The sequence below is a fragment of the Malurus melanocephalus genome, unplaced genomic scaffold (assembly GCF_030028575.1).
Source record: "Malurus melanocephalus ecotype Western Australia unplaced genomic scaffold, MMel_1.1 scaffold_311, whole genome shotgun sequence".
NCBI classification, from domain to species: Eukaryota; Metazoa; Chordata; class Aves; order Passeriformes; family Maluridae; genus Malurus; species Malurus melanocephalus.
This window is the reverse complement of record NW_026623543.1, coordinates 253,811-280,368: the sequence shown is the minus strand read 5'-3', so window position 1 is coordinate 280,368 and position 26,558 is coordinate 253,811. Positions and strand designations below refer to the sequence as shown.

The following is a 26,558-nucleotide window of genomic DNA, read 5'->3' as shown; positions in this document are numbered from 1 at the left end:
TATCCTGATGCTAGGTGAAAAAAAATTGCCTTTCCTGAAAAAAAAAAATCAGTGATTCTTTCTCCAAGTAGGTGCAGCTTTTGCTTCCACCAGACAAATGACCATTAATGACAGTCTATGTCTTCACAATCTCCACATCAATACGTGTGATGTTCTGAGAATTACTGTTGCAGAGCATGTTGACAGGATCTCTGACTTGTAAGTAGTAGAGGTCACATCTGTGGTCTGAAAGTAAATTATAAGCAATTTGTGATTTACATCTCCAGTTCCTCTTACTCTCTTTTATCTACTGCCTCTTTTCCTTCCTTTTTCCTGGTTCCCTCATCACATAGCATCATCTCTCATTTACACCTCCTGCCTCTACAGCAAAAAACCAGTTTTGCCCTGCTGACTTCTATGCCGGATAGCATTATAGGAGGAAGGAGAAAATTAAAGCCTCTAAAATGTTTTTTGACATATGGTTGAGAGGCTTAAAGGTTCCTGACAACGCTAGTCTCTGCTCTGTTTTCCAGGCTGTCTGCCATAGGATACTTCTGATGAAAAAGAATAAATTCAAACCAATATTTGTCTACTTTTCCCTCTCCTTCACACAAATCTTGCTAAGAGGACTGGAAAGCTTTCAGCTAACATTTTAGGAAAGCAAACTGAATACTGATATGTATTTTTTTTAGTAGCTTTGGGACTAATGTACTGTAAAATGTATTTTTTTTTCTTGTCACAGTGGCAGAACTTATGGGGAAAGGAGTATTTTTTTCTTTTTTTGCTTGAGACTAACAGGGCTCTTGTTAGGGTTATTTCTTTATTCCTTGGATATGTTGAATGTTCCTGCACTGAACTATGATCTAGAAATCTCATATCCCTGCTGCTAGTTGTGCTACTAGTTGGACAAGAAACATTTTTGGAAGGAGAGACAGAAAAGTGTGTTGTGTATGACCCTCTGGTGTCAGTGGCATTTAGCAAAATTGTTTGTGACCTCAGATAAGGATTAGCCATTGAGACAAGCCAGGATAAATTGCAGCATTGCCAAGTTTAGAGAGAAGCCTATGGGAAATTGGTTGCAGTGCTGGCTTACATGAGGTTGTTCCCGGGCAGGAACTGGCTCAACTTGAAGGCGTGTGAGGCCAATTAAATAACTCCTAGCCACTTGCAAGGGATATGCCTGTCAGAACCTGCTTTCATGGAGAGATAAAAGGGCTATTGATCAAAAAATAGTCTTCATGTTCGCCATAGTTAGAATACTATGTCTAGAGTAACAAATAAGGTTTGTTTTGGGGTGGTATTTTGATCTCTTCAGTGGCTGAATTTTTGGAAGCCACTGCAGAGATACTGGATCTCTAAGCCATTGGCAGAGAGGTAAAAGGTATTTAGCTTTGCTCCAGGGAAGGATTTATTTTTTCATCAAGTGTCACCTCTACTATGGTGTGCCTGAATAAATATAACTAGCTTCACTTGGATTAGTGGTCTCTCCTGGGACAACACTGCCCGCATAAATTATTTATGATTTGAGATGGATTTAATACAAGTCACAGCACAAAAACAAATACTACTTTCCAAGCTCACTGCATATTGCCGGTGACAGAGACAAAAACTTTTTATTAAAGGTCTGTTTCACCATAGCAATAAAATCTATTGTCCTCTTTTTACCTCTGCCAACTGCACTAGTCATACAATGTCATGTTCCTGCTTGTAGGGACAACTTTGGCTCTGAAGCTCCATTGAAAACAATATTGATKAGGACTTCCTGTTCCTCAGCTCAAGGACAGGCACCTCATCACCTAGCTGATCCAGGAGGTTGTGAAAAGTCAGACTAGAAACAGTCATCTCAAAATAAGCAGAAGTTGTCTTCTAGTTTCTGGAAACTGTTTTTGAGATTTCACCCAACAAACTCTAATTTTGCTGTACTGCAGAGTAATATGCTCATGTCGACAATCAGAAAGTAAGGCAAATTTTGGCAGGTTTCTTTCTGAGATCATTTTGTGAAGACAATGTTATTTTGCTTCATTCTTAGTTGCAGAGATTATTAAAAAGACAGCACAAGGTTAAGATTCAAATTTTTTTAAGTGTTGTGCTCACCAATATAGTTGACTTTGAACTCCAGAAGAAGCAAGAAACTTTACATCAGGTGTCCTATGTTGTTTTAAAAAATAATTTCTATCTTGTTATAGCCTGTGTCTTAACTGTTTTTTACCATGTATAAATTACCTCCCTATGTTTATGGTGGCTTAAAACTGATTTAAAGACAATTCACGTGTCGCTGWGCCATGATAAAGCCTTAATATATTATAAAAGCAGGTTGTCTTATGAGTACTGCATATTGAGTGAACACAGGAGAAATGTGAGATCAAAGAAAYACAGAACTAAAAGTAAAGATAATAAATAATGACTGGTTACTGAAGTAAATAATACATTAAAAGAGTAAGAAAAGTAAATACAATGCCCTTAATGTGAAGTGAATGTACAGCTGCATGTACGTACCACATTCTAAAAGCTCCAAATTGCACTGAAATCAAAGGATACAAAAATAATAATTGTGTTTAAAAATAATAATGTAGTTGGCAGTTTCCTTTCCATTCCTTAAGAACTGTGTGATATTGTTATAAAATCACCAAATCATGGAATCCTTTAGGTCCAAGATCAAGTCCAACCTTTGACCAATCTCCATCTTGTCACCTAAACCATAGTTCTTAGTGCCACATCATTTCTTGAGACTTCCAGGGCTGGTGACTCAGCCACCTCCCTGGGCAGCGCCTTCCAATGCTTGACAAATCTTTCAATGAAGAAATTCTTCCTGATGTCCCAAACCTCCCCTGGCCTCCTTGAGACCATTTCCTTTTGTCCTGTTGCTGGCAGCCTCAGAGAACAGGCTGACCCCCATCTGGCTACAACCTTCTTTCGAGTAGATGGAGAGAGGTCCCTCCTGAGCCTCTTTTTCTCCAGGCTAAACATCCCCTGCTCCTTCAGCCACTCCCCATCAGACTTGTGCTCTGGACCCTTCCCCAGCTTTGTTGCCCTTCTCTGGACACTCCAGCACCTCAATGTCTTTCCCGAATCAGGGGACTTAAAAATAAACACACTTCTCGAGGTGTGGCCTCACTGCTGCCATATATCAAGATACATCAAGAAAATCTAGATCTGAATGAGATGTCCCTCATATAAAAGTAAACGCTTTCTATTTCAAACTGTTCTTCATGTTACATATTGAGGACAAAAAAACCACTTTATTTTAGACGTCTCTCTTACCCTGAGGCTTTTTAGCATAGTGCATGATGCTGTTAGCCATCAGTGCACATATTCACAGAGGGGAATATTCATTCTGTTGCTTGGGCCTCTGTGACAGTCTGTCAACACATAAACCTCACCTTAATACAGGTTTTGTTTTGGGAAAAATGCTTCCTGCAAGCTTCTAAAATGGAGTAAATTTACAGTGGGATATTGAAAATACTGTGAAAATTACAATTTTATTAACAATTTCAGTCTGAAAATTAATTATGACTCAGCAAAATATCCATTTTCTATGATTCACCATACTTACCTTTCCTAGGTTAAAGGAATGCTGTCATAAACAGTCAGTGCTTCTTTCCTGTGTATTAGAAAGTTCACCTCAAGACATAATCCTACAAACATTGTTCAGCATAGTTTTGCTGAAATAATTGTAACTATTTATAGCTGAAAGGACTCAAATTGGAGCTCTACTTATCAGGCAGCAAAGCAAATTACTTTAACGGGCGATTTTGGAGATTTTCATCATTCATCATTTCTTTTTCATAACAGAGCCTTCTATATGTGTTTTCTTTCAAACAGCAGACCCAATTTTCCCTATGAGATTTACTTGTCATATCTTACTTCTCTTTAACTTGGAGATTGTGTTTTCATCCTTGGAGCTAGGGGGACTACATTGGGGCTGAAGAAGGAAAAGGAAATACCAATAGTGTTGTCACCAGCTTTATTTTGTAATGAGAATAGTTGCTAAGGCACTGCCATGAGGTATGTGGGAGAGCACGGCTCGCATTTTAGTCAGCCTAAACAAGTCTAAAGCCATGTATCTCACCCCATAGAGAAGAGAGAGAGCCTATAGCCTAAAAGTTAGACTGCATAGAGAGTACATTACTCATCTGTCTCACTGAGCGTGGCACAGAAATCCTCTTGGAAGAGCCAGGGACTCAAAAACACTATTCTGTGGGAGAAATGCCTTAGTCTCTGGTTTATCTGGGGAAAACAGCTCACTGGTTAGGGTTCCAGCCAAGGAAGGAGAAGTCTTCAGAGTTTTACTTTTAAGCCTATTTTCTGTTTTCACACCATGAATAACTATTTCATCTGAAATGGTAGGAAGGGTCAGTTTGCTGGCCTTCTAGGAGTGTCCTAACTGCAGTATGGTTCTGTGATGCTTTCATTCCATCAATCTATTCTAACACAAAAGGTACCCTGATATGGAGAATTGCCCCTGAATACAGAGCCATACCAGTCCCACAGAGTCAAGAATGTACTGGAATTCAACATTTTATGGATATTAATATGGATATGAATAAATTCAGCATTTTGGAAATCTGGTAAGCCTTGAACAAGGATTAAAGAGGAAGAACTGTGAGGTCTGGAGAGCCTTTTTACACTGCATGGATTCAGACTCCTGCCAAGCACCATACATTTCTCAATCTGGCTTTCAACAAACATAGTTACTTTAGATTATAATAGATCAAGACAGTTGTTTCTCTAAGGTGGGAGTCCACAGAGTATTGTTTTCTACTGGAATACCTTAGAAAAATCTTTTGTGATGACAATTTCTTTTCATCAGGATTTGATCTCCTTTGACCTTCSTTCATCTGATTATTGCTAGCGTACACATTTAAGACAGTTTTCCAGCATGAGGTTTCTTACCTGAATTTTTGAGAGGGGAAGACATTATTTTGTTACCTTGTTGCTGTTTTAGTTCTCAGTGCTAAAATAGCTTATGGTGGAATTTCAGTTGGGAGCAGTACATTTTCTTACTGATTACGACGTCTGTGGAATGTTTTTTGCGAGAGAAAAAGAAAATTTTTTTTAAGGAATCACTAGACAAGACAAAGGTTTGATGATGCCTGATTTTGCTGTGAACAACTCATGTCAGTAATGTAACACCTTTGCAAAAGTATTTTTGGTGGAATTCTTCCTTAATAAGTGAGGCTAAAGGATTACTTATAGCTTCAAGCTTTTTTTCTTTTCTCCAGCTGTATCATTTTGCATAATGAAARGACATTGCCTCCATGTGGCCTCCATTGCTGTTGTGTTGTTATCTATGGATACATTATCACTGCTTCTCTGAATGAACAATTCCAAAGCAGCCATGGAGAATTTATTTGCTGATTACTCACCTGCTATTAAAGCGGTTCCACATGAAGTAAAATGGCAGACACAGTGGCTCTTGGAAGCTCTGTCTAACCATAAAAGGAATTCTGTGTGTTTTCTGCAGTGCTCAAGCAGCACCCTATTTAATTAGATTAGTTTTAATTAGATTGTAGATACAAAGTTGCATCTGTGTAGCACTATTAGTCTTTTTTGAAACAGTTTCTGCCAATAACAAGCCACCATCTCATTTGCATTAATTTAAATGTGTTAACATTTTGCTTGCTGGAATAATCACTATGGAAGAACATATATAACTTAGAGATTAATGTGTTATTGTTCTGTGGCACCATATGCAGAAAATGAAGTAGCCTAAGAGACAATCACGCATGGAAAGAAAACAAGGAGAAAGCGCTGAAGAATTAATTCACTCTTAAATAAATCTTTCTGAGATTCCATTTATACTTTTATAAATTCCTTTAGAGCACTTAGTTTCCAAGGCGATCTTTGCCAGCTTTGGACTTTATTGATTGCTCATCTACCATTAATGTTTATTTTCTTCATCATCTTTTTATTTTAATTTCTTCATGCTTCACAGAGCCCATTTTCTTTTGCTGCTGCTCTCTTTCTGTTCCAAGCTTAACTCAATTCTGAGGAGGCAGAGGATTAATTGTTCATTACTGGTGATGCTACAGGTTTGAAAGAATGGTTGATCAGCTATTGCAAAGTTCTTATTAAGAGGGAGCGTCTTTAGTTAATGGCATAGTACTTGCAAAAAGGAATTGGAAATCTGGGACAGAAACCTCACTGGACAGAAGTCATCTGAACCATGACCATTGATTTCAGCAGACTGACTTGTAATTCCAGAAGCAATTATTTTTCCTAGGCTTAGTTATGGCATTCTCTTCTATTTTTTTTTTCCTCTTTCTGGCCAAACTGGAGGTTAATCACTTCAAATCTATTTTAAGTATTTAAAATATATTTATATAGAGACAGAARCAAGAACTCTTCTGTGTACTTATAATTTTAAGATTTGATGATTTTTTTTTCAGCCTCTTTGATCAGCAGCAAAGAAATGAATCCAGTAAGAAGAATAGAGTTTAATTAAATTATTTCAGTAAGTGGGATGAACTCTTGATGATGAGGGGATGCAGTGGCTTTTAAATAGCAGTAAGAAAATGCGTTCATCAAGAGCAGCTGCTAAGGTTGGCTGTAAATACTGGACCAAAATATTACTGGAGTGAAAAATTTATTACGTAATAAAATGTGTGTCAGTCTCAGGAGAGGAATGTATACAGGGTGTGGTGTTAGATTCATTGCTCTTGAGCAATTTAGTAGCATTCTTTGTGATCCTTAAGCCTGCTGGCTTCCCGTTTTTACAGGGAACATAACACTACACTCTGACTGTGCAACTAACAAATCATTCAGAAAGCAATTCAAAGATAAGAAGCAGTGAACATGGAGTGGGGTCRACCAGAGGACTTTAGATTCAAGTCTAGTACAGAACTTCAGTCAGACCCTGATGGCTGTTTACTGCAGCAAAGTCAAACACGAATCCTGGCATGTGGTTCCATTTCCTGTTCTCTTCCTAATGTGAAGAAGAAGCTGTGACATTTCAGCACTGAGTTCTCAATGTGCCCTTACAGGAATGCTTCACTTAGTGGAAGTCTGGCCTGGATATGCCTGTAGGATCAGAGTGTGCTGAGCACAGTCAGTGTCAAGAGGATGGAAGAAAACATGCTCTTTCTGTGAACTGTGCTCCTACAACTAGATCCCATAAAGGATGTAAGTGCCTAGAATGTGTTTGCTTTTCATTTGGGCACCATAAGGCAAAACTGACACCTACTGCAGATAGCCAGAGGTAGAGTCTGGTACTGAAAGACGGGATTTATTTATTTCTGTCATATCCAGGAAGAATGACTGACATAATTTGAGAAAACCTTGCAGCCTGCATTTAGTATTACATAGCTGGCCATCAGACTCAGCACAGGTGGGAGTCGTGGGGTCTCAGAACAATGAAAAGCCTTGCAGGCTGGCTGTTCAGCAGCAAGCCAGATACAGGGATTTGAAATGGAGGTTTTTCCTGTGAGACCCTTTACATGTCTCAGAGCAGCAGACCTGTTCACCTGTCCACTTCACACTGGACAAGCAAAATATCTCTTTTAAGGACAGATTCCTACAGTCCTTGTTTTGGGTGAATGAGCATAGGAGCATAACAAGCCTGGGTCTTCTGATACTAAACAGGTAGCACAGCTCACCACTCTTTATAAACTTTATATATTAATATTACAGTTGGGAGTGTTCCTTCAGGAAATGGAGAGATTTAGATTAAATTTCTTCACTCAGCCAGAGGCTTTATTGTATGCCATCACTTCTAACTCATGCTTTATCTCATGGCATTGTATAGACTACAAGTCATGGCATTGTGTAGACTATAAGCCAAATTATAAGCCAAAATGAGAGGGGAAAACAAATTTTTGGTTCCCATTATCAACACTGGTAAATTTTAAATCAGCAGCAGTCACCAAATGAAATGCACAAGTTGATGAAAGGTCTTCTTTTTCATGGTTCCTCCATTGTGCCTTGCATAATCATACTTCACCCTCTACTTTATGGCATCTTTTTGATCAAATATGATCAAAGTAGTAGGTGAGATTTTTAGGCAGAGTTGCCCTCTTAAGAGACATGCTGATAGMAGTTGCTTTTGCTTGATAAGTCCACTAAAAGAGCATTGGTACAAACTAGCTCTGTTAATGCATACCGTACAAGAACTTCTGTCCTTCAGGATGGTATCTGAACTATAAAACAATCTTTTCCAGGCTTCTTGCAGATCCACATAATCTGAATATGAAACTAAAACTACCAATTTTGGGTTACAGCTGTAACAGCTATGRCATACTCTCATGGTGTTACTGAATATAAGGCCTGACTGAAGCTCATGTAAACTAATTATTTAGGGTAATTAGCAGAAGGCTAAAGAACAGTATGAAAGAAAGCATATTCCATGCATGCTGAGTTATGAACCTCTGACATTGCTAGGTCGGCAAAGTGAGAAGCACAGCAACAGTGACAAGTTTCTAATGTGTGTACCTTACAGAAGTAAAGATGAGTGAAATGAGAAACAATCCTATGTGGGAAATATAGACTAAGGCATCAAATGCAGTATGTGGCTTTGTCATTTCACAGATCTAAAATGCTGTATCTGTACACAAGACATATAGTATTGAGTTAATTCCAATGTACCAATATGAAATTACAGACCTGTATGCATAAATGTTCCTTCAGCAAACTGACTATTTTTCCAAGAAATGCTGCTTTGCTGGTCTTGTGCAGGTATCTTTTAATGCCTCCTAGGATCAGTTTAAATTTCTTCTAGACTCAATAAGATGTAAGAAAAACTTGAGTGCCTAGTATTTGCACGAAGTGGTTTGGAGAGATTGTGACCTTACAGTGGTATAAAATTTCAGCTTTTGTATTTATGGAGATCAGAAAAAAAAGCCTTGGAGTTCTTGTTCTGAAAAGGGGGCATTCTTGTTCTTAGGGGGCATGACTCCAGATTTTATTAGATCGATTAATGAGGTCAAATGATGCTTTTAGACCGGTAGCTAATATGAACCAAATCTATTTATCACTTTAGCAGTGGTTCCTGCAACAGCGTTAATGATCATTACAGCATTTATGGTTATCCAGTCAGGAATGGTGCTTTTTTGTGCAAAAAGACAGAAGTTAGTAATCAATCATCATCATCCTCATCATAACTGTGCTGCTAAATGAGATTCTGAAAAAGAAGAGCAAGATGGCTATTGACCTTAACCATACCTTGAAAATAGATTTTTTTTCCGACAAATGCCACCACTGATAGGAGCTTGCAACCTTGATAACTTCTTGAAAAATAAGAGAGGTCAAAATTCTAGGCAAGGGCCTAACCCGTGTTTAGATTCTTTCCTTCAGTCTTTTAAAATGAAGCTGAGCACCTAAAAAGAGAAAGAAAGGTCAAAGTCTGCTCTTTTAGTAAATAGCAGGTGGAAACATATTGTCTGAAGGACTTGTATACAGTCTGTGAATAATCAAATTGCATTTCATTTTTCTGTATTAGCAGCATAAGTGTCTAATAACATGCAGTTTCCACAAAGCTGTATTTTAATAATATGCATTCTTATACATTCTTTGTGATCCTTAAGCCTGCATGGTGATAGCTCCGTGTGTGACTTAGGAATGGGCTTGTCTTTCCATCCCAGCACTGGGATGAGGCTTAGGATAGCTGGGCTGTTGGTATCTGCTCTTTCAACTTTTGCAGAACTGGTGTAAATATGCTGAGGAGCACCTCTGCTTAACAGATAGAGGTAATGAAAACATTTTAGTTTGAATGCCTGGGGCCAGCCTGGGACCACTCAGCACACACCCCCAGGCAGTCTGGCAGGGCACACTGCAGGACAGATGGCACATCTGCCTAGGCACACACCATAAATCAGTGCAGCAGAGCCCACGGCATCATGCCCCCAGTGTCATGGACCAGTGTCGTGCCCTTTTCTGAGCTGAACTGAGCGGAGTGCCTGCCAGGAATGTGCTCCAGCACAGCCCTGCATGACTGACACTATTGATACAGTTCAAGGTCCCTTGGAAAAATGCACACCTGCAACCACAGCCAGCCTTGCTCAGTCCTGCTGTGGTGAGCAGGGCCACCCTGGGGTGGAACTGCTCCATGGAAGCTCCAGCACCCTGCTCTCTCTCTTCCAATGACTGATCCCTGGTCTGAGCTCTTGCCTGTGTGTATGGTGCACCTCAGGCATTGCTGGCCAGGTGCCAAGACCACACTGAGTTATCTGGCAATCCTAGCACCCACTTGCATTCAGATTTGAAAAGACACTGAACCAAAAAATGTATCTTACTAATGATCCCCATGAACATGTGTGTGGCTCGTGCTGATTSTACCTGCAACAATGGCATGTAAGTCTTACAGGACCAGTGTTTGTATAGCAGACACCCTATGAACAAAAACAATGAGCCATGTGTGATATTTCAGTCAGGGTTACCAGGGACAGGGAATTGAATCTCACACTTAAGGTTCAGCAGGAAAGTGCTTGCCGTACAGCCATTTATGCAAAAAATTTGACAAGTCTATATAGTCTTATCTGGGGCAAATTGCAAGTGCCTTAATAGTGCAATCAGCTTAGGAACTTCTTTTGGAGGGTTCTGGCAAAGAGAGTTGTTTGGTTTTCTGTATCTTTGGTTTCAGGGCCCTGTCTTAGCCATACCCTTGGCCACTGGTGAGATTTGGAGCTGCCAGGCTGTGTGTGTGGGTTCTGTCCAGGAAGAGGGCATTCATGTGCTAGGTGGACAGGATCCTAGGAAGATCTCGTTGAGAATATAGAAGGGCTATTTAGCAAGGGCCATGCACAGGAGAACGCTGCGGTGTGCTTGGACACGCTGGATTTGGCAGTGGGCGTGTCTGGTGCATTCTTAGAGGCTCTGGATTGGGCAAGGACACAGCTTTTTGAGCAGTCAGACCACGATGGGCACGTTCCCAGCACAYAGGCTGGGCCCTTTCACTGAAAAGCCTCTCAGGCAAGACTGTCCTTTTATTTCATCTGTGTGCAGTGTCAGATCTGGTGAGGCATTTCTTCTGAGTCAGTGCCTGTAGGCACTACCCACACACAAATGAATGTCTATTAATAATGATAATATTTAACAAAAGAATCTCGTTCAGAGTTTCAGCTGTACATTTAAAATAACAGATTGAGAAATTCCGATTTTTGGTTGATTTTACTGAGCATACACTATTACCCAGCAGATGAAATACWCTTTTACAGATACATTCCTGTCACAGAAAGAAATATAGCTTCTTATTGGTCAATTGCTGCCTGCGTACTGCAGTTGTACTTACATAATTCTGTCTGGAAGAAGGAGGTTGGTTTTGTTTTGCTCCTTGATTGTTTTTATAGTTGATTTATCCATACTACAGCCATGCAATTAATTTTTTGTAAATCAGTCTGGACATTGAAGATATGAAAAAGGTCCCCAGCCTATTAAAAACTGGCCTTTCTCACTGTTTACTTAAGTATGAGAATGCTTCCTGTTGAACCAATTTTTAAAAAAAATTAAAAACACCAAAAAAGGCTTTTATGTCTGATAGCATTAATAAATTTTTGAAATTAACTGTTCCCAAAATCCTTAACTGCAGAATATATCTGCTTCTTTAATGAGTGGAGGGCACATACAATGCATATGTATGTTACATTCTAGGTTGTAGAAGAGTTTTTTTAATTTAACTTTATCTTACCTTTCAGAGGGAGAAAAGAACAGGTTCATCACAGGCCTTTTCAAAGACTGGATAAAAACAGCTTAGTATTTGTTCAAAGTCAATACTTTAGCTCTCCTGGACTGTGTAATGGATAGAGGCAAAAGATCAAGTCCTAAAGGAAAGACTGTAATAGCTTTAGGAAGAGAATTTGATTGTTTACAAAATAGAAGTACTTTATAGTTTTTACATTTGACCTGATTTCACATGTAGGGGAAGTAAATTTCACTGAGAATTTCTCCAATTTTTTTAATGAGGTAAGTCTCGTTGTTTGTGCTAGAGATCTGTAATGATAAAATTAAGTTTTAAGGTCCCAAAGGCTTCTGCAAGGCTGGAGCATTTTCAGAGCATTGTCATGACACTCTCTGTGGCACAGTAGCTACCCTGCAGACAGTAACTGGGTGGGACGAGCCATGGTTTGCTCCTTCTCAGCAGCATCACTGTTGGATGAAACATCCRTGCAGAAAATCTGAAGTGCGTGGCACACAATGCTGATGGTCAGTGTGCTCAAGGGGGTCATTCTGGGTGTGAGTTTGTGTTACCTCTGTGCTGCCAGGGGTCCATGCAGGGCCATGCACCCCTGGGTGGCACTTGAGGTGCTTCCTCTGGCAGGATCCAAGGCTGACGCTGCAGCCCAGGCCCTTATTTGCACCATGTGCATGACATCCTCTGGCCCTTAGCACCCTATACTCGTGAGTGCACACCTAAGACCTGCAGCTGACATGAACTTTGCTGCTTTGATGCTCCCACAGTGTTTTCTGTGTTCTAACCAAAGTAATTTTATTCTGTATGTGTAAATGTCTCCATCTGTGAAGATGAGCTATGATTACCTACCTCCTTTATAGACACTTTGTGATCTATTGGTGAAAACTACTATATATGAGCCATTTCTATTTTAGACCTTTTAATTTAATAATAAATACCAGGAAATAAAAGTGGTTCTTACTTTCACTGGGAAATCAGTGTACCACTCCAATGGTTGCTATCTTTTGATAGGAGCTCTTCTCCTCTAAATCTGAAGTCATTCTGTGTTAAGATTGTATATGTTAACAGAACATTGACAAACAGTGTTTCTATAAGTTCATCTTGTCTGAATTCACAAATCAGTTTCTCTTTATAAAGGATTTTACCCCTGCATAGTATTTTATTAAAAAGATATGCAAATTGGCTCTTTCTTCCTAAGCAATGGAGTTCACACTTAATGTGGGAGTTTGTAATATTCATATGTACTGTGCCTGACTAATTCCAACGTGCAATAAATGTGATTCCACTTTTGAACATTGATATACAAGACTGACTCTCACGTTTGCAGGTAAAACCATGAAAATGGGATACAAATAACATATCCAAATGTTTGAAAACTGGAGTGCATTGTTCATTGCATACAATGAAATCAAAGATGTATAGACAAGAAAGAATAAATAAGCAAATCAAACATATATGGGCATAATTCATTTTTCCCATCACTTACATTATTTTTGAGGCTTATGCTCTTGGTTTTTGAGTCCTGGGATTGATGCGCTTGGATTATTTTGTCCCTTTGAAAATTCCAAGTCAGATTTTTTTTTCACTATTCTTTTTTCCTACAGTCTATAAATTGAAGTTTGAAGTGCAATATATTGTGAATGTCACAAGAAAAGGGAAAGGTGTTTTAACAACAAAATGGAATTGTCCACATGATGGAAAGCAGGACTTTCACATATTTTCTTTGTCCTAATTGAATATTAGCCTTGTGGATTATTTTGTCCCTTTTCAAGAAAGTATTTAGCCTCAACGGCCATTAGTACATAGGGGTTTTGGAACATCTTCAGCAAACCTCTGTAGCTTCCAGGAGGAAACCTGGAAGGAACATCTTCAGCAAACCTCTGGAGGCTCCAGCTTTCTTCATCTTTCCCAGCTGCTCAGTGGGCCTCAGCACTGTCTCTGGTAATTTTCTAGATCCCGAATTCACTTACTTTAAAAGCTTTATGACAGCAGATATATGAACCAATAAGGACCATCATCCTAAAAATATTATCTTCTGGATGAGAAAACATCTTTCACCGGACTCATTTCTTTCCCTACACTGTTTTCTGTATTGAGTGACCTAGAGGTTTTGCTGGAAAGGGCGGCTGTTTTGTTTGTCACACTGCCAGCGTTACAGTCATTCCCAAGGGACATGCTGTGCAGCAGAAAGCTGGGCTGCTGGTTCCTCTGTTGGGTTGGCGTGTGCGAGCTGGGGTGAATTGTCCTTCACAGAGGACAGCGGAACAAAGGGCTGTATCTGCTGGGGGAAGTGGCAGGCAGGAGCAGGCAGGAGGGCTGAGAGCTGTGGAAGGGGAAGAGGAGAGCTGACATCCCCACAGAAGATGGCAATACAGGGAAGGGCAGCCAGGTGCCAGAGACCACAGGAGAGACCTTCCCGAGGAGCCACATGGCCACCAAAGAGGTGTTGCCTTGGTTGAGCTGAAAACAAGCCCGAGAGAGCAGCCTGGAGTAGCAGTGACAGAGCTGGCAGGACACAGGGATATGCTAATACTCCTCTGCTCTTATTCTGTCTCATTCTGATTGGGGGTGGAGGGGAACATAGAGGTTAACAGAGGAGCTGTTTTCATTGCAATATTTATACAGATGAAACCTGACATTTAAGCTTGAAGGCCTTTGCAATCTCTCTGAGGTACTTCCTCCAACAAGGACATGTCTCGATAGCTTCACTTCCTCTCTGGCTGCTTCACCATCCTGTCTTTTCTGGAAACTCCCCTGTCGTACTTTCCCTTTTTTTCTCCCCCATATGTCTCAACCTCTTGAGGGTGAAGGAGCTGGAGGAGGAACTGGAGGAGAGAGGGAGCAAAACACATTGGGAAGAGGAGAGGGGAGCACAGACAAGTAGTTGTGCTCTGCAGAACGAAGATAGTGTTGAGTAGTTGTGTTTTACCTTGGCAGAGAATAAATCACATGCCATAAAAGATTAATTAATGCCAGCAGTAATGACGTGCAAATTACAATAGTAGATGTGGTTTTGCCCTCAAGTAAATATCTGAGTTCTGTGCATTTTGACTTCCAGATTTGTGTGCATACAGCAGGCACATCATGTTCTCAAACAGCCCAAGCAACTTGACTAAATTTGTAGCCATATCAAGGATTGCTGCTGAATTCAGTGTCAGTTTATTTGCAAAGAAAGAAATGTTCAGTCATAGAAATTTCAGATCATTTTGCATGATAATGTCCAATGACAAGGTATAGGCAGGGGTGTATTCAGTCAGTGAACCTATCCAGTCGGTGCAGTTCCACAAACTGTTCTGCATGTGAGGAACTTCCACCGTCAGAGCATACCTCTTTTAGTGGAGGTAAGGCTTCAGTAACTTCCCTAAACTGTTCACAGAGAGCGTCTCACACAACTGCACATACTCAGAGAATAAAGTGGGGGAAATAGGAGCATGAGCACGTTCATTCAGTTATTTAGTAATGGTTCTTTCTAGAGTGGCTCAAAGGTAGCATCATGAACTTTAACCAGTAAAAGAAAAGTTGTAAATACGAGAAAGTAGTATTTTGCAAAAATGCTATTAAAACAAGAGCTCACACATAAGAGTCTGGAGTGGAAATGTAGCTTTATAATCGTGAATGCAAGTATGTAAATCGTCAGTGTAGGCAAGTGTGTATTTTCAGGTTTTATCTCTCATGAATCATTTTACCATATATTAGCATTTTCTTTTCTTTGCATTGATCACCTTTGTATTCCTTCTGCTATGGTAGTGGTATCTTTTACCGGTGTCCTTGCTTTCAGGACATTTTCTGTAACTAACCACTAATGAATGAGAAATTGATTTCCAGAACATGGTCCCTGGGGAATTTCTGTACAGGAAGTCTGAATATGGCTATATATGGAATTTTGTCCCTGATTAGAAGCTGTAAGTGCAAAAGGCTAAGATCAAATGGTTGTTTAATAAAACTAACAGTGCTTCCATGTTCAGGCTGCCAAAGCTTTAGATTACAGCACTGTGCTTCATAACTGTACTTCATAACTATTATTTGGCAGTTGCAGCTTCCTGTTAAGCATCATGTCCCTTATGAAACGTAGATTATTATTATTTATCAATTCCAACATGCTATGGATCTCCTTTGCATAAAAATATGGAAGCTGCCATAATCTGATACTCCTTTGCTGTCACACTTTAAATGGGGCTGCTTAATTGCCTAATTGGGAATTTTGGTGTGCACTATTTTTGATATGAAAGTCTTCAGTTTTTAATTCAGCTCTTCTGTTCTTCATTGACCTTCCCTCTATTTGGGTTCTAAGTTAGTAAGGTTTCCTCTGACACTGCACACAGAAAGGGAAGAAAATAATTAAGATTAAGGATTTCATTCTCTTTCACAGACTGTAGCACTTCGATGCTGTTACATGTTTTGTGACTTCCCCCTTGAATTCTTTCCTCTGCAGTCAAACATCCTCCAAGGCATTCGATAATTTTAGATCATCTAACAGAAATGTCAGTTTTAGACCCAAGGCCTGTACCTCTACAAGTATTTTATGTTAGGCCAAATAAGGATGTCTTTATAAAAAGGACAAAATTTGTAGCTCTTGAATTGCACAACTCAGTAATACAGCCTTTCCTTTGAATCTAGCATGCTCAGAAGAACAAGATTTAGAGACAGGCTGGGACACAAGATGTACTTAGCACAACTCAGTAGAAGCAATTCATTGAAATGAAGCAGTCAGTCCTGAGGACTGTAAGGTTTGTTGGGGCAGTGCTTTGGGTTAGGTTTGCTCCTTTGACCAATTGCCTTTTGCAGCTGGATCCCCACTAGGTGATCTTTAGGAATATATATTGCCATTCAGTCCATCGTGCCCTCACAGATGTCTGCAGAGCATGAGTGCAAGCATGATGCATGGGAATGGTTGGGAGATAAGCTTTGTAAACACACTCCTAAGCCCAATCACAGCTGCATTATTTGTGCAGTGTATCAAGCGCATCAAATGACCCACAGTATGCACACAACCCTGGCATTAGTAGAAGGAACCAACAGAGAGGGATGAGGGTGCTCCCATTTAGCTGCATCCATGTCTGACTGTTGGTTCAGCATGACTGAAACATGCAAAACTGATACCCAAAATGCTTTGATTCGACTCATTCCTAGAGCTTACTCTCTTCAGTGCTGTTGCTTAGGAGTGAGCCATGCGTTTTTCTTTCTCTATTCTGTCTTTTTTTACAAATAAGCTTCTTTCCTGCATTTCTGAGTAAAGTCCTAGTGCATATCTGGATTGGATCAATAACACTAATTCAAGACCTTATTTACTAACTGCTACTCAGCAGATCCCCTCTTACAGATTTGTCTTTAAGAGCTTTGTAGAATCACCAAATCACGTAGACATTCATGACAGCTTCTTCAGAATAAGTATTCTATATTTTCCCAGAGGAGCAGAACAAAGAAAATAGCACTGCAATAACAGGAAGTTTACACACATATTAATTATCCTTAAATCAATCGCTTTTCCTTGCTCGGGTAGGTAAGGATTGCTTGTTTCAAAGCACCCCCTTGTGCAGGCACTTGGTAACACAAGTTGTACAAGAAGTTTCTGTCTCCCTGACATCTTGATCCCTGGATCAAGATCTGCATTTTCCGACTTACCCACCCTGCTTCATCTGCCACAGAGGTCTTTTGCTCAGTGGTTCATGTCCAAAGATCTGCTGAGGTTGCAAATTGTTGAACCTGATCAAACTGGTATAATATGGATGGAGATAGTCCTCAGACTATAGGTTCCCGCTGTTGTCCACTAGTAAAATATAATTCTTTGAAAATCTGGTATAAGCATGGGTAAAGTCCAACTGAAATTAATCAATATGAGTCTTTATCATATGCATTAACAGAAATTTCTTACGCTGTTGATAAGATTTTTATAGATACTAGTCGTCGTAGTAAAGAGCAGCCTGAAAAATTAAAGGCTGCAGACTTGACTCTTCCAAATTGGCTAGTGACTTCAGTCACCTAATTCTGGTCTGTCCACCTTGAGATGACTTTATAGAAAAGTAGCTTTTGAAACCTGACCTTTTTCCAAATTTCAGGCTCCTCTGGCAGCRTCATAAATTGGGGAGCACAGGTAGGAAAACTCTCAAAGTCTTTAGTAACTCTGGAAAATCTTGTTGATACAATGTAAAATTATTTATATTTAAAATTATTTATATCATCTCTTCAAAGCCAGTGATAGCTGTATGTTTCACTTGTCTTAAATCTAATATTTACATCCATTCATTGGGCAATCTCTGTCGATGGTAATGTCCAGATGAGCCATTTCTTTGTAGAGATAGTGCAGTTTTATTGGGAAAAATAATGCATTCCTTTTCGTTTTTTCAAATTTGAATTTTGAAGTGGTTTTGTAAATGTCCAGATTTTGTGCACCCCAGTTTTTTTCCTTTTAGTGCTTATGCTTTGTTTAATAAAAAAGTGAAGCATATTTTCTCTGAAGAGATAAATAAGGTATTCTGCATTATTGTTGATGTCTCAGATATTAATTCGATGATCACTTAATTGCATCACAAGAGCTGTTGGGTGAAATTAAATTACAGACAGATGAGAGCAGACAATGCATTCTAAAAAAGAAGCTGAGATACCTGCAAGTGTTCCAAATGTTCCCCAAGGTACCCTACATTGTTCATGCTCCAGAGAACCGAGGCAGCAGTGCCAGAAAACCACTTGATACAACACTTTAAGCACAAAAGCATCTAAATTCACTACCTACACAAGCTTTTTCATCAGCAGGATGCATATGTGTTTATCCTATTAATGCCTATGTTCCGTCTCCTCAATCCATTGGTTCTCGCATTTTACCTACACTTGATGTGTTCCCTTCTCTTACCTCACACAGAGGCATCCTGCTGGCAGAACCCCATCTGTATTCTTGCTCCTCCCCATATTCATGCCTCAGGCACTGCTGACAAATCAGTGAGATGAAAAGCTGATAATTTTGCACGTCATTCATTTCCTTTTGGCATAACTTCTGTGGATTATATTAGCTGTAGCGTTATGTAAATACTGTTTCAGGTGCTAAATTTCTAAGTATACATGTGAAATTTAGAACTGGAGTAGAGCACATAGTTCTTGTGAGAGATGATGGTTCTACATATGTGAGTGCTGGGTGGAAAAAAAAAAGTAGGAGAGTCAGTTGTGCTACAAAATTTACTACACCAGGTTCAAAGACAAAATTAAATACTAAAGGATGAAATACACATTCTAAGTTGTGATAAGTCTAATGCAGATCTAATGCATTTTTAACTGCAGAATTGCTGCTGCTAACTTTGTAAAATACATTCCATAAACAGCTGTTACTCTGTTCACCATTTTTCTCTTACCATTCATTTGTTTAGTAATCAGTTCTCATTTGTTCTACATATGTTACAGATTCCATTTTATAGCAGCTGCTTTTAATGAACAACTGGAGGCATAAAATATTGCAGAAACTATTGTTCAACTTTTCTGCATTTTTATCTGTCATTAAGGTTATTTGAATAAAAGTTAGAAAAAAGTTCATTAAATATAGAGTAAAGAAGCTGTAGGTGCTCTGTGGTCTTCCTGAACTGGTCATTTGTAGTGGAAGTTCCAGAGTCTATGCTTTGCACTCCTCTTAGCTCTTTTAGGCAGTTAATTTTCTCTATTTATACTGTCCATTCCCTTTTGTGATTCACTGACACCAACTGTCAAATTTGATTCACTTTTTTGCTTTGCTATGTATCATATTAGAGACCTTTAGGTAATGTGTTGAGTATCTTTCAGACCGACTGAGTGCATTTCAAGATTTTTAGAAAATGACAGTTTACAGGATTTAAAATTTTGTCAGGCGTTCTGGTTAAATGTGGGAATCAGTGGTCATTCAGGCTGATTTGTCTGCAGATAATTGCCTTCTGGAGTACTTGCGTTTTAGTGTCATCTTAATTGTTTTTTTCCAAAAATTCTGATCTTTAACAAGAATATTTTATCCTAGTAGGTGTTCTCTCTTATTTATTCATGCTTCAGCTGTGTTCTACATACTGAACTGAATGAAAAAATGTAACACAATCTTTTGTTTATAGGAAAGGATAGGTGAGAATATAGGTGTGTGCTCAAACTTTACTAGTGTTAAGGGCATGGTGCTGAATAGGGCGAGTGCCCGTGGATTGGACAGCCCTTGGTCAGCTTTCACTGGTGACCTTGACCTGCAGCTATTGCGAGGAGTCTGAGGAGCTGTCAAGTGCAGCAGTGGGCAGAGGAAAAGGGCTGTTCATTAGAACTGACTGCTTGGATCACATGCCGTTCCAGAAAAGGGAAATTTTCCAGGCAGTTCCATCCGATTCAGCCACAATGCCAGGTGGGTTGGGGAAACGATTAAAGAAAGAAAGCAGTAATTGCTTAAATGTGCTGAGCATTTTACAGATTGCACTGTATAAATATTTTGGATATACTGTTTTCAGATGGTTGATGAATCAAAATASCTGCAAGTGAGTTTGATATGTGTCACCAGGCTTGTATACAGATAGATGTGTTAAATTGGCATTGTATGGGCAAATGCTTGGTTGGGAGAAATATACAAATGATGACAGGATATTTTAGAAAGGATCTCGGGTATTTCTGCAAGGCGTTTTYATTGAAAAAGGCTTAGCTGTGAGAGAAATGTACTCGTTTCTAARTTCAACTCTACTAACAGTTTACCACTTTCTTTGTGTGTGTGTGTGTGTGTGTCTTTTTCTCTTCCAGTGCCACCTTGGGCCTTAATAGCCATAGCCATAGTTGCAGTCCTATTAATCCTCACCTGCTGCTTTTGTCTCTGTAAGAAATGCTTGTTCAAAAAGAAGAACAAGAAGAAGGGAAAGGAGAAGGGAGGGAAGAATGCTATTAACATGAAAGATGTTAAAGATTTAGGGAAAAGCATGAAAGACCAGGTAAAGTACCTCTCCTTTTCTTGAACTTTTGGGTTGCATTTGAAGGTTTCTGTTTGATGTGTCTAGAAAAAGTTGTGCTTGTTGTCTCAGCAGTGGCTCTGTGAAGAGTGGTCTGATTGACAGCATCTTCTCAGTGGCATCACAAGGGATGAACCTGGGTGGGGCCTCACTAATGTAGCAGTCAGCCAATTTCCCTTCTCTGCTAAAAAAAAAAAAAAAAAAAAAAAGCAGGCATATAATGATTCATCCTTAAGGGGCAAGTTTATCAAGGGCTTCAAAAATGGAGCAAATGTGTGCAATATTTTGCTGCGCTTTTTTCAAGATCTAGTGCAGTGTTTGTATATCTTGTTTGTATAACGGTATTTCTGAGATTACACGATAAAGAAAAGTAGCTTTGAACTATTAATTTCTTTTTACACAGAAGTTCATCTGAGAAGGGAACAACAGTATAGAGGAAAAAATGAGAGTCAGAAACAAGGGAAAATAATGAAAAAGGAAAAACACAGGCACATTCAACACAGCGATGTTTGGAGAATTCTTTTTGTACTAGAGAGGAGGAGATTAAACATAACAGGCAATTCTTGGAGCTGTAAGTCAACTGAGTAACTTGGAGGAGGAGATTTAAATAATACCCTTTGAGAGCAGCATCATTTTCATAAGGGCAGAAAAACTTGCCCTTCAGATCTGCTTGGTGGAAGAGAAGCAGAGGTTGCAGGACTTAGTATTAAGGGCCACAGACTCAACTAATACGTTCCTGAGAGAAAATAAAGCTTATTGTTGACTGGGTTTCAGTATTGCCCTTCCTGGAGCTCACTGTTGGGAATAAGCAGCAGAATGAGGAAAAAAACATGAAGTATCCGTTTGTCCTCACAGCTCGCAGATTTCCTAAGCTAAGAAGAAAAAGGGCTACATTTTTCAAACAGGAAGGGCTGAAGAAATTTAGAGAATTGCTTTGCAAACCCTTGTAAATAGGAGCAAATAACTGTAAAGATATTGCATAGTCAAATCTGTGTTCCCAAGGCTCTTGGGGAAGTTGAGCTAGGGCAGTACAGGAGTGACTACCCAGCCAGAAAGAGAGGATAAAAGCGTGGTCAGAAGCAGGATCCAAGAAGAGAATCTTAGAGCACGGTAGCTAGAGGCCCATGGATCAGTCCAGAACAAGTGGTGAAATGCCATTGCTCAGTGATGGAGCAGCCACCACTGTGGCTCATGAGCCAGTCTTGTGAGTCCTGGAGCAGGTTAAGATGCTTCTCCAGGCATGGAGGGCATAGTAGGAGAAGAGAAAGATTGGGAAGGTGGGTGAGGAATCCTACAACTGATGATTAGCTGSAATAGATCACACGAGTGGAGTCAGAAAGAAGCTCAGCTAAAGGGAGGAAAATAATGGGTAATTTCAAAGGTGTGGAGCTGTCCAAGCTGTTACCATCCCCATTGCAAGTGGAGCACTTTAGATGCTGCACTGGCGTGCAGTTTCAGCCGTGGTTCCTCCTGGAGATGAGATGCTTTGTGTGCCGCACTGGAGTGTGTGATACCAACACTAGGCAAATTCACATGTGGAAATATCTCCTCAGTGCACAAAATCACTAATGTAGATGGAAGTATTCCAAGGTTAGAAAGATTAGTGAGACTGAGCTCAGAAAACATCAGAGCMGAAATTTTGAGTTCTCCCTTGAAGAAGATATTATGCTGGATGTTTTTTCTCCATGTGATGAATGTAAAACAAACTCCATCTCTTAAAGCACTTTGATTTAGCATTCATCCTTGTATTTGCTTTATAGACTTTGTTCTGAAGTATTAATATTAAGAAATTGTAAGATATTTCCTTCTCAGTGTATGCAAAATCAGATCATCAGTCGTTGGGTTACCCTAGGCTGCTGTTGGCTAACTCCTCCTATTAAAACAAGAATAATTTGGAAGAACTGCTTTGATTATGATGAAGGAAAAGTTTCTTGAGAACTTTGTTATGTTCTGCTAATGATAATAAACCTAATACTTCATTGTAAAATAAAAATGTGCAATTTGTTGATTTATATTTATGTGGAATTTGTTCCATATCATGTAAGGCCTTTGTTGTATTTACAATATATTATTAAGTGTTTTTAATTATATTCATTAGGACCTGGATAAATGACCATGGATTCTTGGAAAATTAGTATTTTAAATGCGAAATTGCATTATATTATTAATAATGAGTTCAATTTTTATATTTTTAATGGGAAAATTTGATAAAAAGTTGAATCCTGCATCTTTAGTCTGCATAAAGATCTCAGACTTTGAAATGTTGCACAGATAGGTATTTTAAGATTATTTCATTCAAAATACTTGGTATATTTATTTAAACCTACTTTTGCCCAGATACTTTGTGATTTAACTAGCACATTTTCTTTTGCACAGTTAAACCTAAGGAGAGTAAACTCTAAGTTGATGTAAATGTCAGACCTTCAATAAATAGATCACCAGTTCTCCAGCCCCCTCTCCTCACTGTCTGGGATTTCAAACCCAGGCTAAAAGGTTCTTCAATTAGCACCTTAAATTCATTCCTAGCAGTCTGACAGTGTAGAGATTTTAAGTCCTTGGCATTCAATAAGTTTTGCCAACTTAATTCCTAATGCAGCATTTTGGTTGTCATTTTTTTCTGTATGACGTGTTTTTTATTCTAACAGTTAGTCTTGACTTACCAGTGCAGGTTTTAATATACCTGGCTGAACTCAAGGCAATGCTAAATGTAGCATATTTCAGTTAAGAGAATTGAAGCATTTTAGAGGCTCTGGCATAAAGTAAAAACGGAAATAATAAGAATAATTTTTAACTCTTTAAAGAAGCAAATGGTTTAAAAAGTAATTGAATAGTAAAATGTAAATCTAATGCCCTTATAAAGGGCAACATACAGTACTAAACATCTGAAATGTTGTCAAAAACTGAAAAACCTCGTTCAGGTTCAAAAACCTTCAAAACCTCCTTTGTAAGGTCTGAACCTGCAAGCACTAATTACTTCTGCTTTCAGCTAAGAGTGCATAATAGCAGTTGATAGTCACTTGGCATCTTGCAGGATCCTGGTTCCCTGGGCACATGAAGTTGAAAGGAGTGCCATTTGGTAAATCAAAAGCATCAGCTCCTGGAAATATAATTTTGATCTTAGTTTAGATTCTTTCGTTCAAGAGAACATCTGACCTATTTTTATTCATGCTGACCTGCTCATCCATGCCAAATCATTATAGAGCCATGGAACCTGACGTAGTTGAAGATCCTTTTGGCATAAAGTCCCAGTCAGCTCAAAAGTCACACATGATAGCTAGATATTACAGAAAGGGGAATACAGTTTTTGTCTCTACAGTTAAAATATTTGTGCTTCAAAGTGCCCACTTCCCTGAACACAATTTCAGATGAGAGATTGTCTTTATATGAAGGTTATCCAAAAATGTAGCTGAGGTAGAATGGGCGATGAGTTGAAAATAAAGTTAGGTTTTCAGTCTTGAGACCCATTTCCATTACAGGCAGGGCTTACTTTGTCAAGTCGAGTTTACAGCCCCACCAAGGGCCATTGGGAGGATTAGATTCCTTCTAGGGAAGGCAAAATTTTTAATGAATGTACAGCTGTAAAAAAGGTCATTTCTCCGTGTTTTTTACTAATGTTTGTGTGTGGTTGTTTTAATTTTTATTTCTTCCTCCTATGTCCTCCTTGTCTATGTTGTGTCTCATGACTGTTCTGGATTGTCACTTGCGGTAGGTTTATTTTGCTATTTGGACGCACCTAGAATTAAGCTCTCATGCATAGTCTCCTGACAGCTCTGTCTCCTTAGCAGAGATGGACATGTAGTAGCTTTGATACACACATCAAGAGGCTGAACTAAATTGATTGGGTATTTCTTGCTTGTATATATATTTGGGGGGAGGCTGGAGGAGGGTGGAAGAAAAGAAGTTGTCATTCTTTCTGTAGTTAAAATATTAAGTCAAACTGTACCAGAAAGCTCAAGTTTAAAATTGACTGACACATAAAAATAACTTGCTAATTTTATTTCCTTTTTATATAAATGTCATCATATCAAAAGTAGACAAAAGCAATGTGTATTTTTAATGTCTTAGTTTCTAAGTGTTGCTAAAATGACTGCTACATGAAACTTGCTGTGGGCTCTCACATCATCTCTGTACAGGGCTCAGGCATTAAATTCTTAGTGTTCCATACCAAACCCTTTTAAGTGGTCTTACTAGAGATTTCTGCTGGTCCAATCTAGTGACAACTGGCACCAGTGTTTTTGTGAGATCTTCCCATCACAGTATTCATCTTTATAACTTTTGGTCTCTAGCAATGCACCAATGGCTCCCACTACCTTTTTTTCTTTGAGGGGAAAAAAATACCCTGAATACCCAGCTTCAGAGACCTGTAATAGCTTCAGATTTATTAAGTCTGAATTTAATGCATTGGTACAGCAAAATTCTTGATTAAGCTCAGCCTGTGGGCTAAGAAAAGGAATAGACATAATCATTTCAGTCATGAACAGTGACACTGAGAACTTACTAAAATTTAGCCCTATTGCTTGGAGAATAATTGTTGTGGTCTGAACATTTTATTAGGTCACAAAGCATTTGTGGAAAACGAGATTAATAGTTCAGCCCTTTCTCATTGTATCAGGCCAAAACTAGTGAAGGATTTTTGGCTTAAAATGAGAGTAAGTCTTAGGTGAAATAGGGGATTTGGTATTGGGTATACGTACTACAGTATGAGTAGTATATTCTTGGCTCTGCTACTGACTTACGGTGGCCTTCAGTCAGCCACCTCTCTTCTCTGTATGTTTGTTTTTCCTTTGGATAGGCTGTCCTTTTACATTGGGGTTATGTACTAATTTAATCAGAATATTCTGATTATTGTTCCTCTCTGAATAGCGAGTGAGGGCTGCAGCTGCACTTTAACATATAAGGGTTTTCTTAGRCTAATTCACCTTAGGATTCTAGCTGTTGATCAGCAAACACCCTTGCCCTCAGGTAGACAAAATACTGAAGGAGCAAGGTTTTTAGTGTTAGGTGTCCTGAAATACTTCAGAGTAGAGTGCATTGACCTGGCAGCATGAAGACAATAGCCCAGATAAAATCAGGATAATCTGCGTTGACATCTAGAAAGCCTGGATTTCACCTGTAGCAACTCAAGCCTTTATTGCCACAAAAAAAAAAAATCCAAGAGGATCTTTCTGAGGGACTGGAGCTCTGTTGCTGGCAGAATKGTGTTTTCTTCCCCAACATTTGGTCATGTGCTTGTTTTCCCAGCTGAATGCCTAGAGAGCAGTGAGTGTATTTCTTCCACAGTGCTACCTATCTTGGTGTCAGCATGCCAGCTCCCTTTTGTGGTCAACTTCAACCCATGGTGGCATTAATGATCGCTGTGGCTTATCCTCGATGCCTAATTCACACTCAGAGAGATGGCACGTGCTGCAGAGCCACTGCAAGGGGAGAAGGTTAGTCAGAAACAGTGAAGGAGAGTCTTGTTACAAAACAAGCCCAGTAAGTTTACTGTGGCAGTCAAAATGGATTGTGACAGTCTTGCCTGTACCTTAATTCAGTCTCAGGCTTGACCAGTTGTCACCTGCCTCGAAGACAGCTGCACAGTGTGCAAAAAACTTCGTGAAGAGTATGGATAACATGTTTATGAAGATAAAATGTTATAGATGTTTGTGTTCTGTAAATAGTTTTTCTGTAAAACTCCTTCAAAATTTAGATTTATATTACACTTCAGAAGCCTGAAAATACGGAAACAATAACTGTGAGACACAAGACTGGGCTTATTTGCATTCCTGTCTCTTCTTCTCAGTCAGTCATAAGAAAACATAGGAGCTTTTTTGCGTGCTTCCTGAGTTTGTTTTCCTCTTCTGTTAAACTACTTTTTTCTGTAAAGTAATTCATTACTTCTGTTGTAATCTGCTGTACTGTTAGGGTGATATAAAAATGCAGATCCTATTCATTCTTTTATGTATCTTTCTTTCTGTATTGAAGATCTTACCATTTGGAAGCTTATGTTTTCAAGGACATTGTGTTCATTTTCCTGATTACAGACCAAACTTTGAGTT

At 39.1% G+C, this 26,558-nt stretch overlaps 1 protein-coding gene across 2 annotated transcripts in view; it reads left to right on the top strand.

Annotated features, from left to right (window-relative positions):
• Window positions 1-26,558, top strand: part of SYT1 (synaptotagmin 1) — a 336,960-nt gene that overhangs the window by 226,390 nt on the left and 84,012 nt on the right. For both annotated transcript variants that reach the window (XM_057377405.1, XM_057377404.1), the window contains exon 5: window positions 20,318-20,502. In XM_057377405.1, the coding sequence (XP_057233388.1) occupies window positions 20,318-20,502 (185 nt within the window). The remainder of the gene's footprint in view (window positions 1-20,317; window positions 20,503-26,558) is intronic.